Consider the following 27,793-nt stretch of genomic DNA (forward strand, 5'->3'; position numbering starts at 1 on the left):
CGGGCTCTGAGTCCCGCTACATGGGCGGCTCCTATTGGACGAAGAGCGCTTGCGCTGTAATCTGGGTTTTGTAGTTTTTATGAGGAAGGGAGCTGCCAATGGGAGCAATTCTTTCCCGAGAAACCGGAACAAGGTGAACTACAGTACCCAGAAATCACGAAGGGAGGCTGTCCTGGTGAGAGGGTTGTGGAAAGCAATCCCGGAAACCCCGACGTTCGGCCGCGCTTGGAGGGAAGCAGGGCCGCAAGGTTGGTGGGGCGGACCCTCTCGTACCCGGGCGGCCGCGGGGCATGCTGGGAGTTGTAGTTCGATGTTGGTTTAGGGTTTTGGGCGTGGAGGCTCCAAAGTCTGGGTTTGACTTCAGCCTGCCCCTAATAGTTCCCGGGCCGCAGGTGAGCCGTTATGGACTGCCGTTAAGGACCGTTACTATTCTCGGGTAAGTGAGAGAGACAGGCCCGCGGGTGCGACTTGCCGGGACCCGAATGTCGGCCCCTTCTCAGAGGGGACTTTCCTGCTAGAAGCCAAGTCGGCTTCTGGCAGCTTTACTCACTCGGGATTCTAGACAGCCCTAGGTCGTTGGCAGTTCAAGGCCTCATGAGAGGAGACAGGATTGTAGTGTGCAAAACACTGCCTCAGAGCCTGGAGACCCGACTGCTTGGCAGGCAGGGCTTGCTGCATCTTGACCTCCAGATAACGAGGTACTGGTCTCTGCAGAGCCCTTCTGCACATGTTGTCCCTTTTATTCCCTGATGTATACCCACAAGAGCCTTCCACTATTTAATGGGCATATGATCTTATCAACAAGCTTAGAATGTAGTTGCTATCATTCCCCTTTTCCGCAGACGTTAAAAAACAAAGTGGTTGGGCTGGGGATGTGGCTCAAACGGTAGCGCGCTCTCCTGGCATGCGTGCGGCCGGGGTTCGATCCTCAGCACCACATACAAAGATGTTATGTCCGCCGAGAACTAAAAAATAAATATTAAAATTCTCTCTCTCTCTCTTAAGAAAAAAACAAACAAACAAAGTGGCCCAGAGAGGTTGGTAAATCATTCAATCGTATATCTAGTATATAGCTAGTATAGCTAGTAAGTGGCAACTAAGTATACAAATTCGGATCCGTCTGCCTCTAAGCCCTCTAAATTCGTTACCATCACAAAATTCTCATTGTCTGTTCCAGGCATCCGCCTAAGGAAATCAGTTATTAGAAGATAATCTGCAGCATCTTAATTTTTAGACTCGAATGTTTCAGTCCCTTGGATCTCATTTCTTTGAGTAATCTCTCCGAGTCTGGTAAATAGAGCACAAAGACATGGTTCCCCTTCTCAGAGATTTCCTGTTCTGACTGGGTGTTGAGGGAAGGACTAGTTCTTACCATGAGAGAGTTGCCTCGCCAAAAAGGGAAATGATCTTTGCCTTTGTGAAACTCAACATGAGAAGAAGGACAGGGTGGGAAAAAACGGTTCCCATCTGACTCAGGGAAAGAAAACCAAATAAAATATAAAGCTAAATATAGTCAGCTCTTCTTATATTAGTCAGAGCAGCAGAAAAGTAAATATGATCCAAAGCTGCATATAAATCCCAATCATTTATACTTGACTTTGGAAGGAAGTCAAAGCTGCCTACTTGAGCTGAGAGCTGTCACCACACTCATCTCTCCAGGGTCAAGACTGCTGTCAACATGATGTCTTATATGCAAATGCAGGGGAAGGGAAGTTCTGAGATTATAATAATAAAGCCTCACATGTGTTAGATGGGTTTAATTTGTCTAAATGTTTTATCAACTTTAGCACATATGACCTTGTGAAGTAAACAGGGAAGGGGCCTTGAAGAAAACAATGCATGCAAAAAAAAAAAAAAAAAAAAAAAAATCACTGATACCCAATTGCAGAGCTTGGGCCAGAACTCACACTGGTATTCTAATTCTGAGCCCTATGTTTTCTTTCCCCACAGACATACAGAGATTGAATGAACACTAATGAAGCATGACCAAGGAAGAGGGATTATAGGGAAGAAGGTGCTGGTTTCTATGAACACTGCAATTCTTGTAGTTCAAAGCCTAAGCAAGATATTTAGCCTTACATTTTAATGTAAACAACAGTTTTTGCTCCGTGGAGAGCTTTTCTGGGAGGTAGGCAAGCAGTGTTGCTGTCGTGACCAAGCTGAGTAAAAGCCTAAGCCCAAAGTTAGGAATAGAGCACCTCTGAGAACTTCAGAGTTAGAAGGTACCTGGAGGCGCTTACTTGCTTTCTCTTGGATTGTTCAAGTTATAACCCTCACTTAGATTTTTAAAAAAAAAAATTTTTTAGTTGTAAACACTAATTTTTATTTATTTTTATTTATTTATTTTTATGTGGGGCTGAGGATCGTACCCAGTGCCTTGCACATGCCAGGCAAGTGCTCTACCAATAAGCCACAACCCTAGCCCCTTCACTTAAATTTTGTAGGATCCATGATTTATCCATCATAGAATTGAATTTGTAGATAATAAGTATAGCCAGCCACAGTGGTGCACACCTATAATCCCAGTGACTTGGGAGGTTGAGGCAGGAGGATCACAAATTCAAAACCAGCTTCAGCAAATTAGCAAGGCCCTTTAGCAACTTAGTGACTTGACCCTGACTCAAAATAAAAAAGGGCTGGGTGTGTAGCTCAGTAGTAAATACCTTTGGATTCAATCCCCCATACAAGAAAAAAAAAATAGTATATGTGATCTCTTCTTAATTAAATTTTTTTAATATTTATTTTATTTTAGTTATCGGTGAACACAACATCTTTGTTTGTATGTGGTGCTGAGAATCGAACCCCGGCCACACGCATGCCAGGCGAGCGCGCTACCGCTTGAGCCACATCCCCAGCCCTTAATTAAAAATTTTAAAAAAGTTTTTTTTTGGCTATAATCCCAGTAGCTCCAGAGGCTGAGGCAGGAGGATTTCAACTTTAAAGCCAGCTTCTGTAACTTAGTGAGATCCTGTCTCAAAATAAAAAGGGTAGGGATGTAGCTTAGTGTTAGAGTACACCTAGGTTCCATCCCCAGTACTGAAAAAAAAAAATTAAAGAAAATCCTTTTTTGTTTTGTTTTTGTGGTGCTGGGATGGAACTCCATGTCTCTAATATGCTAGGCAAGCAATATACTACTAAGCTACATCCCCAACCCTGCCACTTATCATCTGATGCCTAAGTTTACATTTTGTTTTATAGTCGAATTAGTAAAGAATGATCACCCAAAGCCAGAGTTCCTAAATTGGGTTTAAGGATGATTTCCAATGGGATTCTAAGAGTTTTTATATGTGTTCTTTCTCACTTGCCTATAAAAGAGCTTTCCACTTTCAGATAGCTGTAATTGCTGAAAAGTTGGCCATTTCTGCCTTATGCAGTTATGCAGAAATATGTAATCTTGTGTCCTTGTAGATAATTGCTACACTTTCTGCAAATATTATCTAGCTCTCTAAAATTCTTTCTTTTTTTCAAGGTAAAACAATCCCAACTTTCTGAGCTTATCACATGAGAATGGTGGAACTCTTCCTTCTGACTCTGTTGGTTCGTTCTCCCACCCATTCTTGAAGAAACATCATAAGAAGATAGTAGGTAGTAAGGTACAGCAGGGCTCAGAGGGGTGGCTGGGGAACATGCCCATGAAGCTTGAGCTTACAGATTCTGAAATTTTCTCCTAGTTGTAAATACCTCTATTATCCCTTCATGATTGTTATTGGAGGCAGCAGAGTATAGTGGTTAGGAGTATAGGCTCCAGAAAGTGACTCCTTGGGTTCTAAGTCCTGGCTGTATCTCTGATTAATTAATGGTTTCAATGTCATATATATTCAATATCAGGGTACAGTGGCACATGCCTGTAATTCTGGTGACTCAGGAGGCTGAGCAAAGGGGACTGCAAATTTGAGGCCAGCCTGGGCAACTTAGCAAGATCCTGACTCAAAATAAGAAGGACCAGTGATAGAGCACCTCGGAGTTTAATCCCTAGTACTGCGAAAATATTTTTTTTAATTTAAAAAAAATAAAAGGGACTGAACATGATGGTGCTCACTTGTAATCTCAGAGACTCAAAAGACTGAGGCAGGAGGATCACAAATTCAAGGCCAGCCTCAGCAATTTAGCAAGGCCCTAAGCAATTTAGCAAGACCCTGTCTCAAAATAAAAACGACTGGGTGTGTAGCTCAGTGGTATAACACCCCTGGGTTAAATTCCTAGTGCCATTTAAAAGCGGGGGAGGCTGAGAATGCAGCTCAGTGGTAGAATACCCCTGGGTTTGATCCCTAGAAACACAAATAAAGAAAAGGAAGGAAGGAAGGAAGGAATAGTTGCTCATAGTGTCCATTATTGATTGCAGTCCTTGATATACTCCCAGCATATCAGAGATAACCCTTTCTTGTAGGCATAGGAAGGATGAGCCAGGTTGTGATTCATATATTCTATATCTTAAGAGCACTCATGACATGTTAGGTTCCATGGCCAGAACTGGAGAATCAGGCATAGGATAACAGTTCCTGCCCTGGGTTCACTCCACAAATTGGTAGGTATCCAGACTAATAGTTACAGTGCAGTACATAAGGGAAGGTGGATTCCAGCAGGAGCTCAGAAGAGGGTTCCCTAACCTGAGGAAATGACAGCTGAGCTGAGTTTTCCAGGGAAAGCATACAAGTAGATGTTCTAGGCAGAAGGTGTGAAAGTGCAGATGCCTGAGAGAAAGGTATTTTTGAGGTACCACAATGAGAATGATAAGACTGAAGGTTGGAGTGTGAAGAGAATTTTGAAAGTTGAGATTCAAGAAGCAAGCAGGAGTTGGGACATGGGACAGGAGTTTAGTCTTCATTCTAAAGACTTGGAGGCCACTGATGAATTTTTAGCTGGGGAGAAATAGGATAAAATTTTTGTTGGCTAAAGGTCATACTGGGCAGCAGCTTGCCCATTGAAGGCAAGAGCATTTTTTTGCTGCGAAGAATGAGGGCCAGTGGATTCAGTGTGCAATAAAGGATAGGAAAATGGCCTTTTGCATTTTCTTCTCTCCCCTGGATTTTGGCATCAAGAAGGCACTCCTTGCTTCCTGAGATACAGCCCGGACACCTAGGCCTATAACACAGTGGGCCCAGCCTTCTTGATGCTGTGATTTTAAGAGTGTGACAGGCATTTCCTGCCCAAAAGGCACTTAAGGTAAAATCAGAAAGACCAGATGCACTTAAAAATAAAATAACAGGGGCTGGGGATATAGCTCAGTGCCACAGCTCTTGCTACCATGTGACAGGCCTTGGGCTTGATCCTTGGTACCATCAAAATAAAAAAATTGAGCTAGAAGGTAAGTGAAGTTGAGGGTGGGAGTGCATATCTTTGGGGCAGGGTTGTAGTGAGGGGAAGATTCCTGAAGATAGCAGACTTTGAGGTTGACTTTGAAGCTGTTTAAGCTCTGGATTCTCCATTATAGTTTCTGCAGGCCCTGTGAACTCCCTCCTGAGTTTAAGTCACAATTGCAGCCTTACTTTTGTTTGTGTGGTTATTAGGTTTGTGACCATTTCCCCCCCACAAACCCTTAGGTTTTATGAGGTTGGATTTTCCTCACCTCTGTATCCATTGGGCCAGCACACAGTAAACCTTCAATTAATATTTGCTGGATAAGGCTCAGAGTATAACTCAGTGGTAGAGCCCTCCCTAGCATGTTTGAGGCCCTGGGTTGGATCCCCAGCACTGTGTGAAAAAGAAAAAAATTGTTGGATTAATTAACGTGTGAGTGAGCAAATGAGAAAATGGTGAGAAAGAAGGAATGAAATCTTCAGGGTAGAAAAATGTAATAAGCAAAGGGCAGGGGCAGGAACAGTATATTGATCTCTTATGTTTGTACAGTGCTTTATTGCTCAAAAAAGTCACCATCTTATTTGATCTCTATTGTCGACTATCTTGAAATGATTAAAACAGGTGTTATTCCTGGTTTACAATGAGAAAAGAAAGAAGTTCAGTGATTTGTCCAGAGTTTCACTGCTATTAAGTAAGGAGATCAGACTTGAACCTGAATATTTTAACACAAAGCTGGTGTAGTAACTTGATTTCCTTTTTTCTTTCTCCTTTCCCAAGGGGAACATACAGTGAGACATGGGTCTAGAGTGGTGATCTGGCCAGGTCATGGAAAATCTTAAGTTTCATTCTGAGGAATTTGGACTTTATCCTCCAGCCTATGGGAGGTTTTTTGTTTCATTTTGAGTTTTTGAAAGATTTTGTGTATTTATTTATTTGCATTATTGGAGATTGAACCCAGGCCCTTAAGCATGCTAGACAAGTGCTCTACCACTATGCCACATTCCTAGCCCTTTTTGTTTTTTTCAGGGTCTCACTAAGTTGCCCAGGCTGGCTTACAATGTGATCTTCCTGCCTCAGCTCCCAAGTAACTGGGATTACAAGCGTCCACCACTGCACCTGGCTTAGAAGATATCAAATAAAGGATAAATATTAATGGTATTTGTGAAGTGTGGTATAAATTTAATTGCATATTAATATTTATTTAAAATAAACATATGGAAAATAAATTTAGTTTTAAGAACCAGGAGTCACTTCTAATGTTGTTCATCAAACAAAAGTTGAAGCAGTGCTATATACCAGGCATTGTGCTAGATGCTAAGGACATAGGGAGGGGGAACGACTAAGATGCTCATTACTGTCAGGGTGAAATGAGATGCTTGTGTAAGCATCTGGAGCCAGCTCAAAGTTTATTATTCCTGTCCTGAATAATGGAGGATATGTATTTTAGCTGAAAAAGCTCTTGATGGCATCACCTCAGAATGCAAGGGCCAAGTTTCAGTATTGAGGTGCCTGGGTTGAAGCCCCACATCAGCCCTTCAATCTGTCTTTTGGATCATCTCCAGACAGAGGTGCAGTTGACGATGGCAGATTGGACCACAGGATTCTTACTTAGAAGACAAAGTCCTTATTTGTACACCAATAGTTTCCAACACTGAGGCAGTATCTGGAAAAGTAGGATCATCTGGAAGAGTTTTTAAACAATATGCCCCAAGAAATTCATATAATTTGAAAAGGCAGGGAAGGTATATTGTCCATATTACTTTCATGACCTGCCATTGTTACTGATGGGAAGCTTAGGTATCCCTCTGATATGTCAGGAGTAGGGAAAAAGTTGAGAAACACTAAGCTATGTTATCTGTAAGTTGTTTGGTCAAGGGAGGAAATGAGACATTAGATCTGGCCATATAGCATAGGAATTTGTTCTGCACAGCCCCATGGCTCAGAACTAGGAGACTTGTTATCTAGGCAAGATCTTTCTAACTTCCAGGATAGGAATTCAAAGACAGCATGAAGCCCTGTTGAGAGGCTGTGAGCTCTCTGACACAGGACACATCCAAGTATAAATGACAGCGGCCATGTAGAGGAGATTCAAATACTAGCAGGGTGTTTGGACCACATGGACCTTTTGATCATAAGATAGGATCCTATTTATTTGGTGATGGAAGTAAATGATTTATCTTGACTTGAAATATAGAAGAAAGTTTCAAGAACTAGAGTGATCAGAGAAGAATGTTTTATTACTTCATTCCTCAATATATTTAGTCCCTACTGTGCCAGGCACTGAGTAGTCCTGCTTTTAAAAAGGAAGTTGAGGGCAGAGATACACTTTAGGGAAAGGGAATGGGAAGTAGGGTAGGAGTTAAGGACCACCTACTATATATGTGATGCTTTCTAAGACACTTTTATGTATTTCCAATTATTTCAGCAACACTGCACATTTGTCCACGCTTTAAGAGGCAACAGGATGAGAGGCTGACTTGCTAGGCTTGTATGGACAAAATGTGGGTTCTGCAATCAAATGACTGAATACCAGTTTCCTCTTGTGCAAAACCGTGAGGATTGAGTTAAAGCCTACAGATTGCTTTTAAGGCCTAGCAGGCAGAAAGTGCTTCATTAACTGCCATAGCTACCATGGTTACTACTGCTAAGTTAGGACTTCACAGCCCCCTCACTTACTGGGGCTTGGAGAAGCTCCAGCCGGGCCACGCCCACCCCTCCCCGCCCTGCCTTCCAGTCTCTGGCCCCGCCCCTTCCGATGGCCGGACGTCCGGTTCGCGAGCGCGTTCCCGAGCCCCTCCTGCCCGCTGGGAGCCAGCCAGTAAGCGCCGTGGAGATTGGTGAGCGGCGGTGGCTGCAGCCAGGCCGGGTCTGAGCGCCGGTACGTAGCGCCGCGCGGGCGGGTGGGAGCGTGCCTGGCGACCGCTGCACGAAGCTCCTTTGTTCCTCTCCAGCGATCCCTCACCCGGCTGGGCCCGAGGTCCGGCCAGGGGCGCGCGAGACCACCGCCAGAGGCGCCGGATGGCGCGGAGCTGGGGGGGCGTAGTGTGCGCGCCTTCTTTTAAAGGGTGGGCGACAATTTATTGAGCATTTACCGTGTAGCTGACACTGGGAAAAACAAGCACCCTTATATCCAGAATTCATCGTCTTGACAGCAACCCCGAGAAGCAAGATGTTATTTCTTCTATTTTACAGCCGTGGAAATGGTTCACAGTTAGGAAGGGGTGGAAATTGTGGTTTCAAACCTAGGTTTAGGTCAAAGCTGGTACACCTTCGAACTATGTGGTCACACCTCCGTTTTATTTTTAAAATTCAGCTTCTGCCACTTAAAGTTGTGTGACCCGCCCTCATTTTGCATATCTGAAAAGTGGGGGTAATAGCTGTCTCATTTAGTGGATGTAAAATGCTTTGCTGGGTAGCTGCTATTTGTAATCATCGATTTTTAGACGGTTCAGAACTTAACTCTCCTGATTCCTTCTCCTCAGGGAGACTAGAGTGGTTGGTTGCCCATAGTTTAAGTGAAGTCCCCCAGATCTTCACGCACTGGTGATGAGGGCCTCAGACCACTTGCTCCTTCTCTTGCTTCCCAGAGGCAGCATTAGCATCTCAGGTATTGAATTTGCTTATGAATTTTGAAAGCTATTTCAATCTTCTTTAGTTTCTGGGAGATTATCACCCGAATGGATTTTCACATTGTGTCCCAATTCTAAAGGTGAGGAAATGGAAGCTTTGAATGTTTTATTTGGAGTTTTATTTTGTTGCGGGAGGGACTGTGCTGATTTCACCCGAATAAATCAGATTGATTTAGTATGGCAAAATACCAGCATAGGCCTGGGGAAAACAGGTGAAAGGTTAGATCTGGATGATGAATACAAAATGGACAGAGCCCCTTGGGGTAGTTTTGTCTAGCAAGTCCCGAGATTCCCACCTGATCCTCTCCTGTCTGTATTGAGCAAGGTTTCAATCTCCTCCTGGGTGAGACATTTAAACGCCTTGGAGCCTCTCTTGGTGCCTAACCTTAAGGAGAAAAGATTAGGACTGATAGCTGAAGACAGGCAAGCAATAAGCTTAGCTTTGTTTTGTTACCAACCAGCTGGCACATTTTTTTATATTGACAGCTAAAATTTTTCTCTGGAAGTTGCAATAGGCGCAGAGAATATGGTTTCCAGTTAATTGTAAATATTGACATTTTAAAACAAAGCTATTAACACTCGTTTAGATTCACAATGGGATTTAAGTACTGTAATAATTTGATCATGTTGTCCTAATTCTTTGAATAAAAGAACTACTTTTTTTAACAGCTAAAATTTTATATCCTTTTTTTTTCCTTCTTGAACATATATTTCCATTTTGTTTCCTTACAAAAGGTTTTTCTACTATGAATAGATTTTGTGCTTAAAGTCTTTGGTTTATTATTCTTATTTGCAACAACAATGTCTACTTAAAAAAATATATCTCTACTTAAAATTAAAGCACTTTTGCCCACAGTGGTGCACATCTGTTATCCCAGCAACTCAGGATGCTGAGGCAGGTGGATTTGTGAGTTCAAAGACCGCCTCAGCAGATTAGTGGTGAGGCACTTGGCAACTCAGTGAGACCCTGTTTCTAAATAAAATTTTAAAAGGGCTGGGGATGTAGCTCAGTGGTTAAATACCCTGGCTGGGTTCAATCCCTGGTAATCTCCCCCACTCCCCCCACCTCCTGCTGCCACCAAAAAAAAAAAAACTAAAGCACTTTTAAAAATTGTGTTCTAGTCATTATTAAACATCTTCTTTTGGATTGAGGTTTCTCCCCCGACCCCAGTTCTGGGAACTGAACCCAGGGTGCCTTGCAGTGAGAAGCATCCCCAGCCATTTATCTTTTCAGTTTTTTTATACAGGATCTTGCTAAATTGCCTTGGCTGGCCTTGAACTTGCTGTCTTCCTTCAGCTTCCCAAGTAACTAGAATTATAGGCTTGTGCCACCAGGCCCAGTTTGGTTGAGTTTTTACAATGATAAAATACACAATTGATCAAAATAACAAAATTAGATTTTGTTTTGTTTTGTCAGTTCTGGTAATCAAACCCAGGGCCTTGTGACTACTAGGCAAGCACTCTTCTGCTAAGCCACATCTCTTAACCCAAAATGTTAGTTTTGATAAAACATTTTATTTCATCTAGGCATGGTGGCACATACCTGTAATGGAGGCTGAGGCAAGAGATTTACAGGTTCAACACCAGTCTAGGCAATTTAGCAAGGTCCTGTCTCAAAATTAAAAAGGGCTGAGGATGTAGTTTGGTGGTAGAGAATCCCTGGGTTCAGTCCCTAGTACCAAAAAGAAAGAAAGAAATCATCATCTCCTAGGGTTTCTCATTCTATAGTGGAACTACATTGGGCAAGTAACTTCTTTTAACTTCCATTTGCTCATCTTTAGAATGAGAATTAAAGAAAGAACTGGTTTCATTGGGTGGTTGTGCTGATCAGATAGGATCAGGGTGTTCCCAACAGTGGATGGGGTGACTGCTCTTCACATGCTAGTTCCTGCCTTCTGGAGAACTCACCTTTCTACACTCTTTGCCTCAGTTTTCTCATCTGTGAACCCAAGATGTTGTAAGCCTAGAAATGTGAAGGTGGGAAGTAATTTTGAAAGGTTTTGTGATTTTTTTCACAAGTTTTCTGGAACAGATATTTTCTTATTTTAAAATAGTTAATGTTAGGGCTGGGGATGTGGCTTAAGCGGCAGCAGGCTCGCCTGGCATGCGTGTGGCCTGGGTTCGATCCTCAGCACCACATACAAACAAAGATGTTGTGTCTGCTGAAAAACTAAAAAATAAATATTTTTTGTTTGTTTGTTTTTCTTTTTTTTTTTTTTTTTTTTTTGAGTGGTGGGGATTGAATCCAGGGGTGCTTTACCACTGAGCCACACCCCAGCCCATGTTTATTTGTTTGTTTATTTATTTTATTTTTATGTGGTGCTGAGGATCGAACCCAGTGTCTCACTGCATGCGAGGCAAGTGCTCTACCACTGAGCTACAACCCCAGCCCTAAAAAATAAATATTTAAAAAAAAAAATTCTCTCAAAAAATAGTTAATGTTAGGCTGGGCATGGTGGTTCATACCTGTAATCCAAGAAACTTAGGAGGCTGAGACAGGAGGATCGTAAATTTGAGGACAGCCTGAGCAATTTAGTGAGACACTGCCTCAAAAATAATTTTTTTTTTTTTTAAATGGGCTGGGGATGTGGGTCAGAGGTAGAGTACCCCTGGGTTCAATAAAATAGTTAATGTTGACTACTTCCTTATACATGAGCTAGACATTTTGCTGCAAGCTTTATGTATTCATCCAACACATTTTTTTTTTTTAATCCACATCCCCAGCCTTTTTATTTATTTATAATTTGAGACAGGGTCTTGCTGAGTTGCTTAACTCCTCGCCAAGTTGCTGAGGCTGGCTTTGAACTTGCCATCCTCCTGCCTCGGCCTCCTGAGTCACTAGGGTTACAGGTGGGTGCCACCACACCCAGCTCTAACAGATATTTTTGAGGCCCTGTTTTAGGCACCTTAGATATGCAGTCCCCAACTTTTAGAGGGAGAGGCAAACTACAGTGAATAAACACATAGCTATATAATGTGTTGGGTGGTGATATGTCGATATGAGCTGTGAAGAAAAATGAAACAGTAGGAAGACCCAAGGGCAAAGACAGGTGCTATTTTATATATTTGGGGACAGTGTCTTTGATGGAAGACAGTTGGGCAGAGAAAGGTGTTGAGCTGCTCAGTCCTCCCGGGGAAGTATTTCCATGCTGGGGGAACAGCATCCCCGCATACGTGGGTGTGTGCTCAGCGTGGTCAAGGAGCAGGGAAGGGAATGATCTAGGAGGGGAAATGGTGGAAAATGCTTCGAGGAGGCTGGAGGACTCTACAGGACTTGACTTGTACTTAGGTGAGGGGTGGGAGCTCTTGGAGGGTTTTGAGCAGAGGCCGACCTGAGCTGACTGGCATTCTAAAGGGTCCCATTAGCTGCTTTTTAGGAATATGCTATTGGGAAGCAACAGTGGCAGTAAGGAAATCACCTGGAACCTGCTGTACTGATCCAGGAGCAAGAAGACGGTCGTATCTGCAACAGGGGGTGTCTGGTTAGGTTGTGAATGCGGGAGGTAGAGCTGGCAGGGGCAGTAGTGAATTGGATGAAGGATGTGAGAGAAAAACGGGAGAATGCCAAGGTTTTTGGTATAGGAAAGAGACTTTTTATTTATTTTTAAAATTTTATTATGAGTCAGGGTCTTGTTATGTTGCCCAGACTGGCCTCAAACTCTTGGGCTCAATCAGTCTTCCTGCCTCAGCCTTCAGAATAGCTTCAACTATAGGTACATTCTACCACATAGGGCTTGAGGCCTCAGCAAGTGGAAGGAGGGAGGTGCCATTTAGGAAAATGAAAGAGACTGCAGTGACTGACATGTCACACTCTGAATTGGGAAGATAAGGTGATGTGACCTCTGTCACTTCATTTCATCCTGATAAGACCCCTATGAATAGTGGCGTGCACACCATACTAGGGATTGAACTCAGGGGCACTCTACCACTGAGCCACATCCCCAGCCCTATTTTGTGTTTTATTTATAGACAGGGCCTCACTGAGTTGCTTAGCACCTTGGTTTTGCTGAGGCTGGCTTTAAACTTGGGATCCTCCTGCCTCAGCCTACCAAGCTGCTGGAATTACAGGTGTGTGCCACTATGCTGGGCTTAAGAGTAGTCAGTTTTAATTCCATTTTTTAGTTATGGAAAGAGAAGCTCAGAATGCGAAGGAAATTGCCCAAGGCTACATAACTAGTTAAGAGAATGTAGAAATCCCAAAGCCCTTGTGCCTGCAAAGCCTCTGAAGAGGCCTTCCCTGTGACCCTTTTTCTATATAAATGGCAACGTAGTAATCTAGCCCAACACCTCTGTGCCTACCGAAGACACTCCCTGGAGTGGTGGTTTATGCTTGGTTTTGCTTTAGTAGAGCCAAGATTTGTCTTCCTCTTTTTCCCTTCCCTTGTTGTTGGGCAGGGGAGGGAGAAGAGGATACTGACCCCAGCACCCTCTCTTGCAGTTCCCTCCAGATAATTGGCAGCCTGGAAGAGGTGGTGACTTAATAGGCCTAGCAGACAAGAGAACTTTTCACCAATAATGGAAGATTAAGAGTGGGGAAATGATATAAAAATAGCACTTAATAGTTAACTGGAAAACAATATATTTTTGCAACCACTGGTTCCACAAGAAAATAATTGGGTCCCAAGGCAGGAATGACTCGTTTTCATGAATGATTATATTGATCATTGGAGGAAAATAGATATGTCCCCTTTGGAAAGCAATTCAGAGGAGAAGTGGCTGGCTAGCCAGGCATGCCCAGTGTGAAATCCTGAGAGGCTGTGGAGGAGGAGGAAGCCAGCTGCAGGCTAATGAGCAGCCAGGTCCTGGCCCTGTGCAAGCAGGTTTGGGGCTGTTGATTGGGAGTATGTGAAGCAATAGAACTTTCTTCCCACTTAGGGAAGAGAGAAAGTGGCCATTCAAATATCAGTTCCTTGTTCTGTTTAGCCCATTGGATGTTTTGTTTTTTTCCAGGAGAGATTTACTAGCAGCAGACAGCATGTTTTAATGGCAAAAAGGGAAGGCTGGGAGGCTGATTCCAGCCTCTGCTTTACTACCAACAGAAGTGTTTCCCCTCTCCTTTCTGGACTGATCCAGGCTGGGTTATTTGGAGTCATTTGTCATTTACTCTATGATTATCAAATATTTCCTCTAGTAACTGGTAGGGAGCATGGATTCAATGCTTAATGTTTGCCAAGTATAATTCTAAGCACTTTACGTGTATCAATTGATTTACTCTTCACAGTGACTCAAAAGTAGGTGCCATTAGCTCCATTTTATAGATGAAGAAACTGAGATGAACTGACTTGATCCATGTCACTCATCTAGTAAGTGACAGACATTGGACACCATACAAGATTCTGGAGACAGTACAAATTAGATATTCTGGTCTCATGAAACAAGTTTTATTGAACCCTAAAAATAGTTACTAAGGGGCTGGGGGTATGGTTCGATGGTAGAGCATTTACCTAGCATGGAAAAAAAAAAGTCATATAAGCAAAAGTACAAATTATGATGGGTATGAAAGAGGGAAAGTAGAGTAATGAGCATTATTAGAGGCCTGATTTGGGGTGGGGGAGTCAGATAAGGCTGCTACTGTGACTTTCTCCCTTGTTGCTTTTGAGTTCTGGCTGAGTGACCTCTCTGATTCCTCATCCAAAATGAAAATCACCATTGAGTTTTTTTTTGTTTTTTTTTTAACCCTGTAACTATATTTTAAGCCTCTCTTTATTTTTTGTTTTGAGATAGGATCTTGCTGAGCTGCTAAGGGCTTCACGAATTTGCTGAGGCTGGCCTTGAACTTGGGATCTTCTTGCCTTAGCCTCTCTGTCACTGGGATTGCATGACCACACTGGACCCTCCATTGCTGCTGATACCCTTCCCAGTTACCACCACCACATGTTGTAAACTTCTTGAGGCCAGGAAATGTGGTTCTGTCCAGTTCCAGGGGTCTGATTGGTTGACAGGAAGGGTACAAGGTAAAGAAAGAGGAGTAGCTGGGTACTACTGTGGCACACACCTCTGATCCCATCTACTCAGTAGCTGAGGCAGGAGGATCACAAGTTTTAGACCAACCTCAGTAAACTTAGGCCCTGACTCATTTAAAAAGGGCTGAGCATATAGCTCAGTAGCAGAATGTTGGCCTAGCTTGTACAAGGCCCTGGGTTCCATCCCTAGTATCCAAAAAAAGATGGTGGTAGGAAGGAAGGAGTCAGCCAGAAAGTGAGTGAGTGGCAGAAGAAATAGAATGCTTGGAAGTCCTTGAGCTAGGAAAGAGCCTCCATGTACAGGGATAGAAGGAAGGCCAGTGCAGCAAGCACAGGGCATGGATAGTGACTGAGGGGTTCACAGGGCTGGAGAGCTCTGTGGGAAGCCAGAAGAGAAGGAATAATGTAGTGATGGTTTCAAGCAAGGGAGTGACATGATTAGTTGACTCTTTAAACCATTACCCTGGCTTCCATTGGGAATATGCATGAGGGACTATAGGATCATCAGGCCACAAGGCTACTGCAATGGTCTGGGGACAAGATGCTGGGGCTTAGTTGAGCAGGGGGCGTCTATGGTGTTAAAACAGCAGTGGGACTTTTGTCTAGGAGAGCCCACATGCTTTTTTCTCTATAAGAAACACTGCCAGAAGAGGCTCCAAGGGAGATGATTCATCCCAAGAGGGAAAAACTGAAAGGCAATTTGGAGAACTTCAATGAGAAGAGCCCACCATTTATGAAGCACTATAGAATCTGACCTTCCTTTCACAGGCTTCTGGACTCACACCAGATTCCACCTCTCTGAAGTTCTTGCCCTTTTTTTTTTTTTTTTTTTTTGTACCCTGTTTCTTTCCACTGATGTGGAGAATGAAGGGAAAGAAAGCTTTGGATGTGGCTGTCCTGACATCAAAGTCCTGTTTTTTTTTCTCAGTCCCACCTTAGCTGATGAATCCCTGGCTTAGGTCCAGTTACCAGCTTTCTTGTCTTTAGAACTGGCATTGGCTTTCTAGCCAAGCCAGCTCTGCAAATGGCTTTCAGCGTTGAGGAAGAAGATTCCAGGCTACCATTGGTGATGTCATTCCTTAATTCAATGAGTGAATGTTTATTGACTGCTTCCAGAAGGACAGGAAGAAAGCACTCCTGAACAGCCTCCCTGGGAATCTGACACTGTCACTGACACTGGAAGGCCAGCCCTTTTGTTTACAGGTGTAGAGACTGAGTTCAGAGAAGCGAAGGATCTGGAGTTGGGCCATTTCTCATTTATGGAACACTTACCACCAAGGGCCAGATTGATGAGACAGACTCCCCATAAACCCCCCTGTGTAACCCCCAGTTACACAGGGGGGTTTATGGCAGTCTTGGAGACTGGGATCTTGCCTGTCAGCTCCAGCCCACCACCTTCCCTTTTAGCCAGCGCTTCCAAGCCTAGTTGATTCAGACCCAGGGAACTGGGGTAGAGCCTGGTTTCTGTACCTTTTTAAAGTTTTGTAGATTCAGGTCATAGCCAGGCTTAGGAGTGACTGTGGGGTCCCATTGCCTCTGTGAAAGTGGCAGTGGACTGAGGAAAATAGAATAGAGTCTGAAAAATGAGGGCTTAAATCATGGTCTGTAGGAAAAAAATCATGAACACAGATTGTCAAAGGTGACCCCTTGTCCGTCTGTATCTGGGAGAATTACCAACAGGTTTGAGTGGGATTTGGAAGCAACTTGGAATCTAAGCCTCTGGTTCCCCCTTGCCAAGCTTTGAGGGGATAATGGGTTCTCACTTGCTGTAACTTCCTACCCACAAGATCCACCTGGCAGATCTGGGAGCAGCCACCAGTAGGAAGGCATTCACACATTAGGTCCAGGCCAAAGACCTTCTTATTACTGTTTTTGCTCCTCTGTCAGCTCTCATCTCCTCCCAGCCGTTTTTTTTTTTTTTTTTCTTTTATTTTTTAGTTATAGATGGACGCAATATCTTTATTTTATTTTTATGTGATGCTGAGGCTAGAGCCCAGTGCCTCATGCATGCTAGGCAAGTGCTCTACCACTGAGCCACAATCCCAGCCTCCAGCGTTTTTTATTTGTTATTGTCTCTCTCTCCAATTTTCCCCTGGGGTTGGGGGAGGACCTATGTTTTCCTTGGGTTGTGTGAAAGGTCCCCATCACCATTGCTGCGAAGCAGCCAGCAGTTAGTGAAGGAATGAGTCACAGAAGGGCTTTCTAGACAGGAACAGTTGTTATTTGTCCAGCCTCTTCAGGCTAGCAGCCCAGAGTCTCCCTGGGCCTGTGCTCCTCTATCCTCCTTGGTCTTTCTTACAGGGCCCAAGCAGCTGCTGATCTGTTTCTGCAGATGGCCATCTAAGGCACCAAGAAGGGAAGCTATTCATTAGAGTCCCCTGAGAGCCTATAGTGTACATCTGTGCCCTGGTCACTGTCCATAGGCCACTTTCCCCCCATTCTGCAGAAGAAAGCAATATGGTAATAAGAAAGCATTTCTCTTTGATTCTGAATTCATTTGTCTACAGATAGATTTACCTTTCTTGTTAGTTTAAAGGTAAATTATTTTTTTAGGGCTAAGATTTAGGAACTCTGAATTCTATCTAGCTGCTGCTAATCGCTGTGGTCTAATAAAATCCCTTGCCTGCTCTTGTCCTCAATTTCCACTGCTGTAAAGAAGAGCTGGGATCTATCCCAAGCCCTGCTACATATCAGAACTGCTTGGGCAGCTCCATTCCCACAGATTGGGATTCCCTAGGTTTCAGAGGGGGTTTAGCCATCTGTGTACTGGTAGGTTGAGGTTGGCTTGGGCAGAAGGTCTTCCAGGCCCCTTCAGCTAAGCCTGGCAAAATTGAGTGACTGGGTGACAGTGGCTTTCCTTTCATGATGAGCTATGAGAAATACCCTTGCCCCCTCACTAGACCTGTCCTGTCCTCAAGTCCTACTCCCATCCCTCTAGTCTGATCTTATGTAGAGAAGAAATAGACCCTCATTACTTTAGGAGCAGGAGCAGATGGCATTGGATTCTGTATTATAGAGCTTCAGCCAAGTGGCCCAACTTTATTTTATTTTATTTTTTTTTTACTGAACCTAGGCTTTACTCCTCTTTTTGCAACCTGGAGGGAGATCACTGGGGGGTCTAGCCTCAGAGACATAGAGGAAACATGATTTTCAAATGGTTGAATACTTCGGTCTCTAGATGAGGAGGCTGGTGGATATTCTCTCTGCCGTGGCTCTCCTGGCTGAGAACAAGGCTAGGCAGATTTAAACATCCAAGTTGGTTCTCTGCCACTTCAAGTCATTCACCCACACAGCTCACATCTGAGTGGCTGCCTCCCCTGTTGTTTGGCATCCTCAGCAGAGGCAAACTCATTTCAATATAAGCCAAAGCAAAGTCTAATTAGGACAGTAAATCTGCTGTTTAACTAAAAGAGGTCCTACAACAGATTTCAAAGTCCTGGAGAAGTAATTTGATGCTGAGCCTTTGATGTAATTGCTTCTAGCCTGGAAACAAAAGTCAATTCGAGGTAATCTGTTTGCTGCAGAAAATGCAACATGCCTGTTGTGAGACAGTTTGAGGTGGCAGGAATGGGGACATCATGAAAACCTTTTTTTCTTTCTGTGCTTGGCTATATAACTTTAACCGTATACCTACTAACCTGCATCAGCATCCTCACTTCCGTTTATTGGACATTTACCACTTATCAGACCATGAAATACAGATTTTATATGCATTTTCTCTTCAGTGCATAATAGCCCTCTGAGGCAGATTCTGATAATCCCATTTTATGGGTGATAAAACTGAAGTTCACAGAGGCTAGTGAATTCCAGAGTTGCACACCATGTAAGCAGAGGAGCTGGATCTGAAGCCATCCGTGCTCCTAAACTTTGTGCTGCCTTGCTGCTGCTTAAACTAAGGAGGCCACAAACCATGATGCTGAGCTCTAGGTTAGGTTCCCTCCACCCACCCCAGCCTCTCCTCCTTTCCTTCACATTTCCTCAGCAATACTATACTTCTCCACACATCAGGCTTATGGCCTCTAAGCCATACTTGCCTCTGAGCTCCCATCTGGGCCACTTCTCAGCTGGGGAGGAAAGGACTGTTCATCTCACTCTGGTCCTAGTGCTGGTGCTCAAGGTAGGGTGGACAGTGGGAGCTTCTGTGGAGAAGGGCATTTGGGCAAAAGAAGGGCCTAGGCACCTGGACTTCATTTGCTCCTCCATTTGGGTGGCTGCAGGCAGGACTTTTGTTCCCCATGAGCCACAGTGTTCCAGACCAGAAAGGATTCAGTGGGATTGAGGGCATCTGAAAATGACTTTGGGGTCATCCTGATTGCTGAGCTCCCACTGTGTTCCTTAGTCTGCCTGTTTTATCAGTGCTTTCTGAAGAACACTAGAGACTTTTCTGCAGGGTTTCCTCCTGAAAGTGGCCTCTGCTCCCCAAGCCCAGGGCTGGACTTTGCTGGCCCAGCTGTCTCCCTTCCCTTCTTCTGCCTCCCCTCCCCTCCCCTAGCTCTTGTGGCCCAACACTGACCAGGCTGCCCACCTCTGACAGCAGGTCCTTTTGGCGTTGGTTTGGTGAACCGCTGATCGGCCCAGCTTGCCCTACGCTCCAGTGATTCCCTGGCTCCTGGCTTCTAGTCTGTCTGAGCTCCTTTTTTCCTGGGAAGATGTTCCTGGTGGGCCTGACAGGGGGCATTGCCTCAGGCAAGAGTTCTGTGATCCAGGTGTTCCAGCAGCTGGGCTGTGCAGTGATTGATGTGGATGTCATTGCTCGGCATGGTGAGTTGGAGTGGATGGGTTGGGGGATCATGCATAGCAGCTCCTCTGTGCTTCCTTTTCTGTCAGCCTCCCCTTTTGTCAGTCCCTTAGAGGCCTCAGAGGTGAGGGAGGCTTTCCCCGTCGCTGTGGCCTGGTTTCCTGTCTCTGCCCCTGCTGGTGCTCACGCTTCTTCTGTTTACTCTTCTTTCCCTTAGGAGTCTCCCCATCCTCCACCTGGTTCCTTCACCAGCATGAAGGATTCTGTGCACTGTGTTGTTAGCTTCAATTGCTTTTCCCTTCCTTATTTTGTTTTTGCTTCAACTAAAAGAAATACCCTTGGGTTCCCTCATTATTTTTCCTCTGGTCACTTGGGGTCTTCTGGCTGGCTGGAGGTTCTGTAGAGTTGACCCAGTCTCCTCTTTATGCCGTAGTCGTCCAGCCAGGATATCCTGCACACCGGCGCATTGTGGAGGCCTTTGGCACTGAGGTCTTACTAGAGAATGGCGATATCAATCGCAAGGTCCTGGGGGACCTGATCTTCAACCAACCTGACCGGCGACATTTACTCAATACCATCACCCATCCTGAGATCCGTAAGGAAATGATGAAGGAGACCTTCAAATACTTCCTTCGTGGTGAGACCCTGGGCCTGAGGTGGGAAGGGGGAGCTGGTTAGCTAGGTCAATGAGTTCACATTGCTTATTGGCAATCCCCCTCCATGCAGAGACCTGTGCCAGCCCCAGAGGAAAGAAGCACATTTCCCTCAACTCTTAAGGAAGTTGACAGTTTAATGAGAAGAGACACATGAGGCTTTTGAGCCATGATTCCCAGGAAGTAAGTTGATTTTTCTAGTAGGGACAGAAATAATGATAGTTGATGAGTATTGGAGTCACAGACCTGAAGTCAAGTTCTGACCCTGACTGTTTGTAGCTGTGTGACTTTGTCAAGTGGTCCAGTTCCTCAGCCTGTTTCCTCATCTGCACAGTGCAGATCATGCCAGCCTTGAAAACACTAGAAGATTGAATGTCCCTGTTAGTGACGTCATTACACAGTATAAACTGTAGTCAGAGTCAGTTTTGGTGCTGGTGCTGGCTATTTGGGAAAATGTATAGACTGGAAATAGGAAGACCCAAGATGACCTGGGTGAGGGCCGGAGGGCTTCCAAACAAAGGATCATCCTCTGGGAATGGGGCCTCTCAGAATTAGGCTAGCAGGTGCAGGGATAGCCAGGAATGTGCCACAACTGAAAGGAAGAGAGAATTTGAAAAGGAGGGGTCTGTGGTCAGTTGATAAGAACCTGCCAAGGCCTATACCCTGGTTTAAGCCCTGTTTTTCTGGATAGTGTTGGGCATCCTGACTCTTACTGTCCAGGATGGAGTCCAGGACAGGTATGAGGATAGAAAGACTGGCCTGGGGACCTGGAGCATTTTGTACCAGCCTTTGGAATATATGACCCCTAACCTGGACCTGGCTGCCTGCCTCCTGTCAGTGATGATGAGAAGACTACTTCCGAGGGAGTACAGGGAAGGCTTTTAGACTGTCACCTCAAGTTCTTGGGTATGAGTGGGAGACTTCCCCCTCCCCCAGCCCCCGTTGACTAGTACCTCCCTCCAGAGAAAGAGGGGAGACAGATATGCATGCTACCACCCTGCCATTCCCTGCAGTCCAGGGATTGACCTGTCTCTGGGCATCCGCCCTGCGAGATCACCTCACACTATCCATCCCAGTAGCCCCTTGCCACAGGCCTCCTCCTTTCCTCCTCACTCAAGAAAAGTCTCTGGATTCTGTCTTCTGTGTCTGTGTTGTCCCCTCCTAGCCCCACCCAGGAGCAAGCCTTCTGCCTTTCATTCCTGCCCTTTGTATTTGCTCCCAGGCCAGTTACAAGTACATCTGCAGGGCTATGAGGCGCGAGTGGCTCTCCCCTTCCAAAATTAAGCATCGGATAATGTCATCCGCTCCAGAGCTCTCCCACTGTGTCATCCACCCAGCCTCCCCGCCTCCCCAACCACCACCACTTTAATAAAAGCCAGAAAGCTCTTTTCAGCTCGATAAGGTGAAAAATGGGGACGACAGCTGTGACTTCCACAGTCCCAGTTTTTCCCTGATGAGTAGAACAAATACAACTGTCAGAGTTGGTATAATCAAACGTCAGATAAGATCACCAGCTGTTGGGGAGGTCTCTGTGTAGGCAGACGGATGTCTTAATAGAGTCAGGATAGTTTGCAGGGCTTATCAAGCAGGAGGGATGTGACAGCTGAATAGCCCTTTGCTGGTGAACCAAAGAGCTGGCCACCAGCTCCCGAGAGGGACTCAGGAGAAAGGATAGTGTGGGGAGAAGAAGCAGTGGGAGCAGAGCAGGAAAAGGAGATAAGCGGCCCAGAGAGGATCTGGTCTTTTCTCCTGCTCTGAGCTGGGAAGAGTGGGTTGGCTGGCAGGGTGGGGAATCTGCACTGCTTTCCTCCCTCCTCTGAGGAACAATAGCAATAATACCCATCATGTATGGGGTACTTAGTGAGGGGCGAGGTGGTTTACATACATTCAAAATTCTTTTTTAATCTCTACCATCATCCTGAAAAGCAGGTATTTCTTTTAGTCATTACACAGATGAGGTTTGTTTTAATACCAGAGTCACATGAAGGGATGTGGGGGGCTGCAAACCAGGGTGTCAGCAGAGCCCTTGCTCCAACCTCTGTCTTAACTTCAGGCTTCTCTTGTGCTTCCTGGGCAGCAGGTCTTGGGAACACAACAGCACTCCCTGCATCATATTGAGGGCTCATTTCCCATGACAGTCCTAAAATTGGTTTGATGGTGTCTGGTTCTGTGAAACACCATCTTGGCTAGGAGTCTTTGTCCCTTATCCTGACTGCTCTCCCCCCCCCCCGCCCTTCTGTACACCCACACAAGGATGACTGGTATAAAGAAATAAGCATGTCATCAACTTTTCTGGGCAGATATCACTCATAGTAGGTGAGGGAGCACCCTTACTGGCTTTGGCTTGTGATGGGAAAGCCAACAGCGCCTTTTCTCCATTGAATGATTGGGTGCTGTTAGTCATCACCATGCCCACTGCCTCTGACCTCTTTCCTTTTGGGCTGTTGCTGCTACCCCTCTGTGGGTCTTTCATAGAGCTAGCCACAAGACCCTTAGCAGCAGAGGGCCAGGCCTAGACCTGGATCCTGGAGAAGAACCTAACCTTTGGGGTTTTTTGGTTTGTTTGTTGTTTTAGGTTTTTGTTTTTGTTTGTGGGTTGTTGGTTTTTTTGTTTGTTTTGTTTTGAGCAAAGGTAAGATGAAGTAAGGCAGAAAGAGCCCAGATGCTCCTGGAAACTCTCCCCAGCCTCCTGCAACTCTGTGTCCTGTCCCTACTCAAAAATAGCACCTCTTGGGGTTCAAGATCAAGGTGAACTAAACCTTCTGTGCTTATGCTGACCACCTGCAGCCTCCCTCTGCTCTGCTTAAAGCTTCCATTTTGGCCACATAGGAGTCTGTATGCGACTTCCCACCTCTTCCTTCTCATTTCAAGTATCAGCAATCATCCCTACTTTCCAAGGCCAGAACAAATGCCAGCCCTTCTTCAAGGTCTTCCCTTATCAAGCAGCTAGAAATGATTTTTTGTAGCAGTCTGCTCTGCATGGCATTGAACTGGCTGGTGTTCAGAGTATGTCTGCCTTGGAAGGCCTCGTCTCTGCTGGGGTGCTGTAGATGGTGGGGCCAGTCATGTAAGCAGTCCTCTGTGAGTGCTTGCAGAATTGAACTTGTAGGCTTTCCCACCTCTCCCCAGGATACCGCTATGTGATTCTGGATATCCCCCTGCTGTTTGAGACCAAGAAGCTGCTCAAGTACATGAAGCACACGGTGGTAGTGTACTGGTGAGTATGTGATATGATGTTACCTGGCCCTGCCTGACTGAGGTGGGAAAGGAAGGCCCCTGGGTTAAGGTGTGTATTTGGGAAATAGCCCACATCACTTTTTCATCTCCCTGTGGGTATAGCCAGGACACATGGAGGGTTTGGGCAGCAGTGTTCTGAGCCTATAGAAACCAACTTCTGTGAATGACCCAGATATATCTGGGGCAGGTATGAGAAGTGATAGGCCCCCAAACCCTAGTGTTTGGGAAGGACTCCCCCTGCTGGCCATTGGAGGCACTTCAGCCCAGATGGCAGGCCTTGCCCTTGGCTACCACTGACTCCCTTCTTCCTCCTGGAGCACCTCTCAACTTTCCAAACAACTCCCACATTTGCCCCTTCATTCACTTTACCTTTCAGCATGAGATGGTCAGGACAAGGGTGGATATTTTTTAATTATTAGAAGAGAAATTAAAGGGAACAGTTACAAAACTTTTTGAGGGGCTGCTCATTGGTGACACTACAAACAGAAAACTGGAGAGAGCTGTCAGAGCCCAGCTGAATAAGGAGCTTTGTTTTCAGAATCTTCCAGGACAAGAAGCAAACCAGAATCCAGGTTTGGCAAACAGAAGAATCAAACTGTCAGGGAGAATGAGTCACACAGTCCCTGAGGGGTAAGAGAGTAGAGAGGCTGTGGGGTGTCTCTGCTTCCCAGAAACTTTTTGAATGCCACCCACAAATATAGCAGCACATAGGTGGGCACTTGGCTCTGCAAGTATTTTGGGCACAGGTGGCTCTCAAGAGATCAATGTGTGGGAAGCTGCTTGCACACTGGAGGTGGGGCCTGAAATGCTCAGTGCCCTGGGAACCACCCTGCCCTCTCTGGCACCTCTCCTGTGGCTGTCACTTAAAGCTCAGTCTGAATTCCTTGAGCCAGGTGGGGGACTCAGGCATCCTCTGAGCTCTCCCAGTGGGGTAGGCCTCTGCACGTAAATCTGGGATCTGTCTTTGTTCTTTGTTTCCTGTTTGCGAAAGACTCAACTGAGGCAAGGTGGGCCCCATGAAGTCCTGAGATTTTCTTTGCCTTAATAATGCAATTGGAACTTTATACTTAGGGGTAAAATACACACAAACACACACACACTTAGATCTTAGTGTAGGTGAGAAAATGAAAAACAGGAGTCAGTTGTTTCTGCAGCCTCCAGATGACTCCATATCTGCCCTTGCCACCTTCTCTCAAAGACAAGCATCTTTGAGGTTGGCCTGTTTGCTAAGAGCAATGATAAATAGTTGCAACTTCTGGTGGATGAGTAGGATTATGTTGATTCTGCCTGCTCTCTAGGGGAACTTTCAGCCCCACTTGCATTCCTGGTAGTCTCATGTCCCACCTATAGCACATGAGGGTGTACAGCTCTCAAGAGAAGCCAAAGAAACAAGTGATTATTTGCTTTTCACCAAATTGATGTATGCTTTATTTGGTGAACTATGTCTGGATAAATTTGAAATAATGTGGGAGATTTCCAGAGTGCTTATACTGTAATATGATTATTCATGTATTTGAGGAATTTGACAATTGTAGAATAAGTGTTTGGGTAAGAATACCAAAGTCGTAAATACCTAAGCCTTAAACTAACTATAATGGTCCTATTTATCAGCCCCAGGAACGGCTGTGAGAGGGTGCCGCCTTCACATCTGGGAGGGGGTCCTTTGGGCTGGGCCATACCTTCGGAAGGATTTCCACTCAGCCTCAAGCCACCTTCATTCTCACTTGGATCCCCAGTCACAGACATGTGCATTCCTGACTGAGGGTGAATATAGTCCTGTTCTCAGCCAGACAGGAAGCAGCTCCAAGACCTCAGCAGTACACTGTACTCCCATGAGGAAGGAAGTTCATTTTCAGGGAGGGTGACCTTGTTCTTAGAGTCTCAGAGAAGGGACTAAACTGGAGTGATGAGATCCCATTTCATTTCATAGCTGGGAAAATTCATTCCTGTTACAATCTGAGAAAAGATGGTCACAAACAGGTACTGCAGCCCCTTCCCCTCTTGTTCTCATTGAGGGGCTGAGGTAGCTCATAGAGCTGAGGTGTTCAGGGGACACTGACCACAACCAGACAAGCGGCATGGATCCTGTGTAGCAGAAGACAGGAGAGGGAGTTTACTGAGAAAGGACCTGATGGCCATATCAGGGTGGGTAAGAGGAATTCTTTGGCTAGGCCCACTGGCACGTGTCTGTGATCTCAGTGACCTGGGAGGCTGAGTCAGGAGGATCACAAGTTCAGGGCCAGTATGGGCAACTTAGCAAAAGCCCATCTCAAAAACCAAAAGGGGTGTAACTCACTGTTAGAGCACTCCTGGGTTCAGTCCCTTTAAAATTTTTCTTGGAATTGAGAACAGTATTGGTTAGCTTGATCCACAGTGATTGGTCCTATTCTAAGACTGAGGGGGTACAAGTTTTGAGCCCTCTTTGAAGGGACTCACCTGTCCTTCATCAGTGGCATCAAGCATAGCAGCCACCATCTCAGCACAGTCTTTGCTTTAAATGCACAGGCATAGGGGTGTGGAGGCAAGGAGAGGAGTCTTTTTCAGTGTCCCAGGAAGCTAGTTTTGGTAATGCAGACTTGGGTCCCCAGGGGACCTGCCGGAAGTGTTCAGCTTGTGAGCGCAGGCATTTCAGCAAAGGTCATCCATCCAGAGATCCAGGATATAGCTGATCCCAGGTGATTAAATTCTCCTATCTTACATCTGGGGACTCTAAGGTCTAGTGGCAAAGCAGAGAGACTCCAGATGGCAGAAAACAGCTGCCCCTCCTTTTTGATATTAAGGGGCTTAGGTGGCCCACAGAGCTATATGGCCCTTACCAAGAGTGGGGTGAGGGGGAAGAAGCTAATGAGCTTCCGGGCCTCTCTCCCTGGTTATGGGATCCTTGGTATCCCAGAGCAGCATAGGATTCGAGGAAAGATCCCATCCCCAGACCCCTGCCCACCCTTATACCTTGCTGGCAAGAGGGAGGCTGGGGCCTATAGTGCCCTTTTGCCCTGTCCTTAGTGATCGAGACACACAACTGGCGCGGCTGATGAAGCGGAACAACCTGAACCGGGAGGATGCAGAGGCCCGCATCAAGGCCCAGCTGCCCCTGAAGGACAAGGCCCGCATGGCTGACCACGTTCTAGACAACTCGGGCGAGTGGAGCATCACCAAACGCCAGGTCATCCTCTTGCATGCTCAACTGGAGCGCTCCCTGGAGTACCTGCCACTAAGGCTCGGGGTCCTCACAGGTCTGGCTGGAATTGCCAGCCTCCTCTACCTGTTTACCCGCTACCTTCTGCCTTCCCCCTAGGTGGGCAAACCAAAGCAGGAAGCCCCAGGCCTTTGTCTCCTTGGAGGCCAAAGCTAGGTACCACCTTCTGTCTTCCTCCAGCTTCTTCAACATACACACATGCACCACACACACACACATACAGACACACACACACACACAGACACACTATGAATCTTGGCTGGACCACTGCTCTGGGCCAACCTTTCTTTATAGTGTGTTCTTTCTGAGGCTGAGAAGTAATCTATTGTCAATAGGTACGCCTTCCCAGCCTCCCCAGTGCCCCTCCCTCCCCTGGCAGCACCTATAGAACACTACAGAACAATGTCTGTGATGGCAGAAAGCATCAGTTACATTGGTATGGACTCCTGTGGGCAGGAGTGGGAGCAGTGTTTTGTGGCCCTCATCAGTGTTTATAGCTGGGAGGCCAAGGAATCCCTGAGCTTGAACCTTCTCTGAACACCTGCCCCATCAAAGCCAATACTTGGTTAGTAGACCATGGGAATGCCTTCAGCCTTCCATCTTCAAACAGGGTTCTCCCCTAGGTTAAAGTGAGGATTCACTCATGGGTAATGCTGTAACCAGGCAGAAGCAGAAGTTCTGAGAGACTCCCCTTCTTAGTGGGTTCTTCCAGTGTTCACCATCCCTTGGCCACTGCCTCCTACAACTAAACCTCCTAGCCCTGAACCCTTGGTACTCCACAGCCACCACGCTGTTTCTCACCTCTGTGCCTTTCTCCAGGTGCTGCCTGGCCTGGAATATTTTTTCCCCCACTACAGCTGGCTAACAGCTCAGACACCAAGCCCCAGGCTGGGTTAGGTGCTCTGGGATACCACCCTCTTGTGTTTTTCCTTAATCATTGGCATAGTAATCAACCAAAAGTTGGTTGGTTTCTTTTAGACTGTACGCCTCTTGTGGGCAGGGTCCGTCTCCTTCATACCTGTTTTCCTAGTGCAGAGCTGGCTCGCCATTGGTGCTCAATAAAGTATGTTGATTTGAAA

The 27,793-nt window shown here is 45.7% G+C and overlaps 1 protein-coding gene across 3 annotated transcripts; it reads left to right on the forward strand.

Moving 5' to 3' along the window:
- Window positions 1-278: 278 nt before the first annotated feature.
- Dcakd (dephospho-CoA kinase domain containing) lies at window positions 279-27,793 on the forward strand. Of its 3 annotated transcripts, none has more exons than XM_076869809.2 (5): window positions 279-436; window positions 19,425-19,651; window positions 20,062-20,265; window positions 23,411-23,498; window positions 26,522-27,793. In XM_076869809.2, exons 2-5 carry the CDS (start codon window positions 19,540-19,542, stop codon window positions 26,811-26,813), a joined length of 696 nt encoding a protein of 231 aa, XP_076725924.1. In that variant the 5' UTR covers window positions 279-436; window positions 19,425-19,539; the 3' UTR covers window positions 26,814-27,793. The 3 variants fall into 3 exon arrangements, with proteins under 3 accessions (XP_076725924.1, XP_076725922.1, XP_076725923.1); XM_076869807.2 differs by lacking the exon at window positions 279-436 and adding an exon at window positions 8,094-8,176; XM_076869808.2 differs by lacking the exon at window positions 279-436 and adding an exon at window positions 8,110-8,176 and having other exon boundaries at window positions 19,428-19,651.

Source organism: Callospermophilus lateralis, chromosome 11 (assembly GCF_048772815.1).
Source record: "Callospermophilus lateralis isolate mCalLat2 chromosome 11, mCalLat2.hap1, whole genome shotgun sequence".
In the NCBI taxonomy this organism is placed as follows: domain Eukaryota; kingdom Metazoa; phylum Chordata; class Mammalia; order Rodentia; family Sciuridae; genus Callospermophilus; species Callospermophilus lateralis.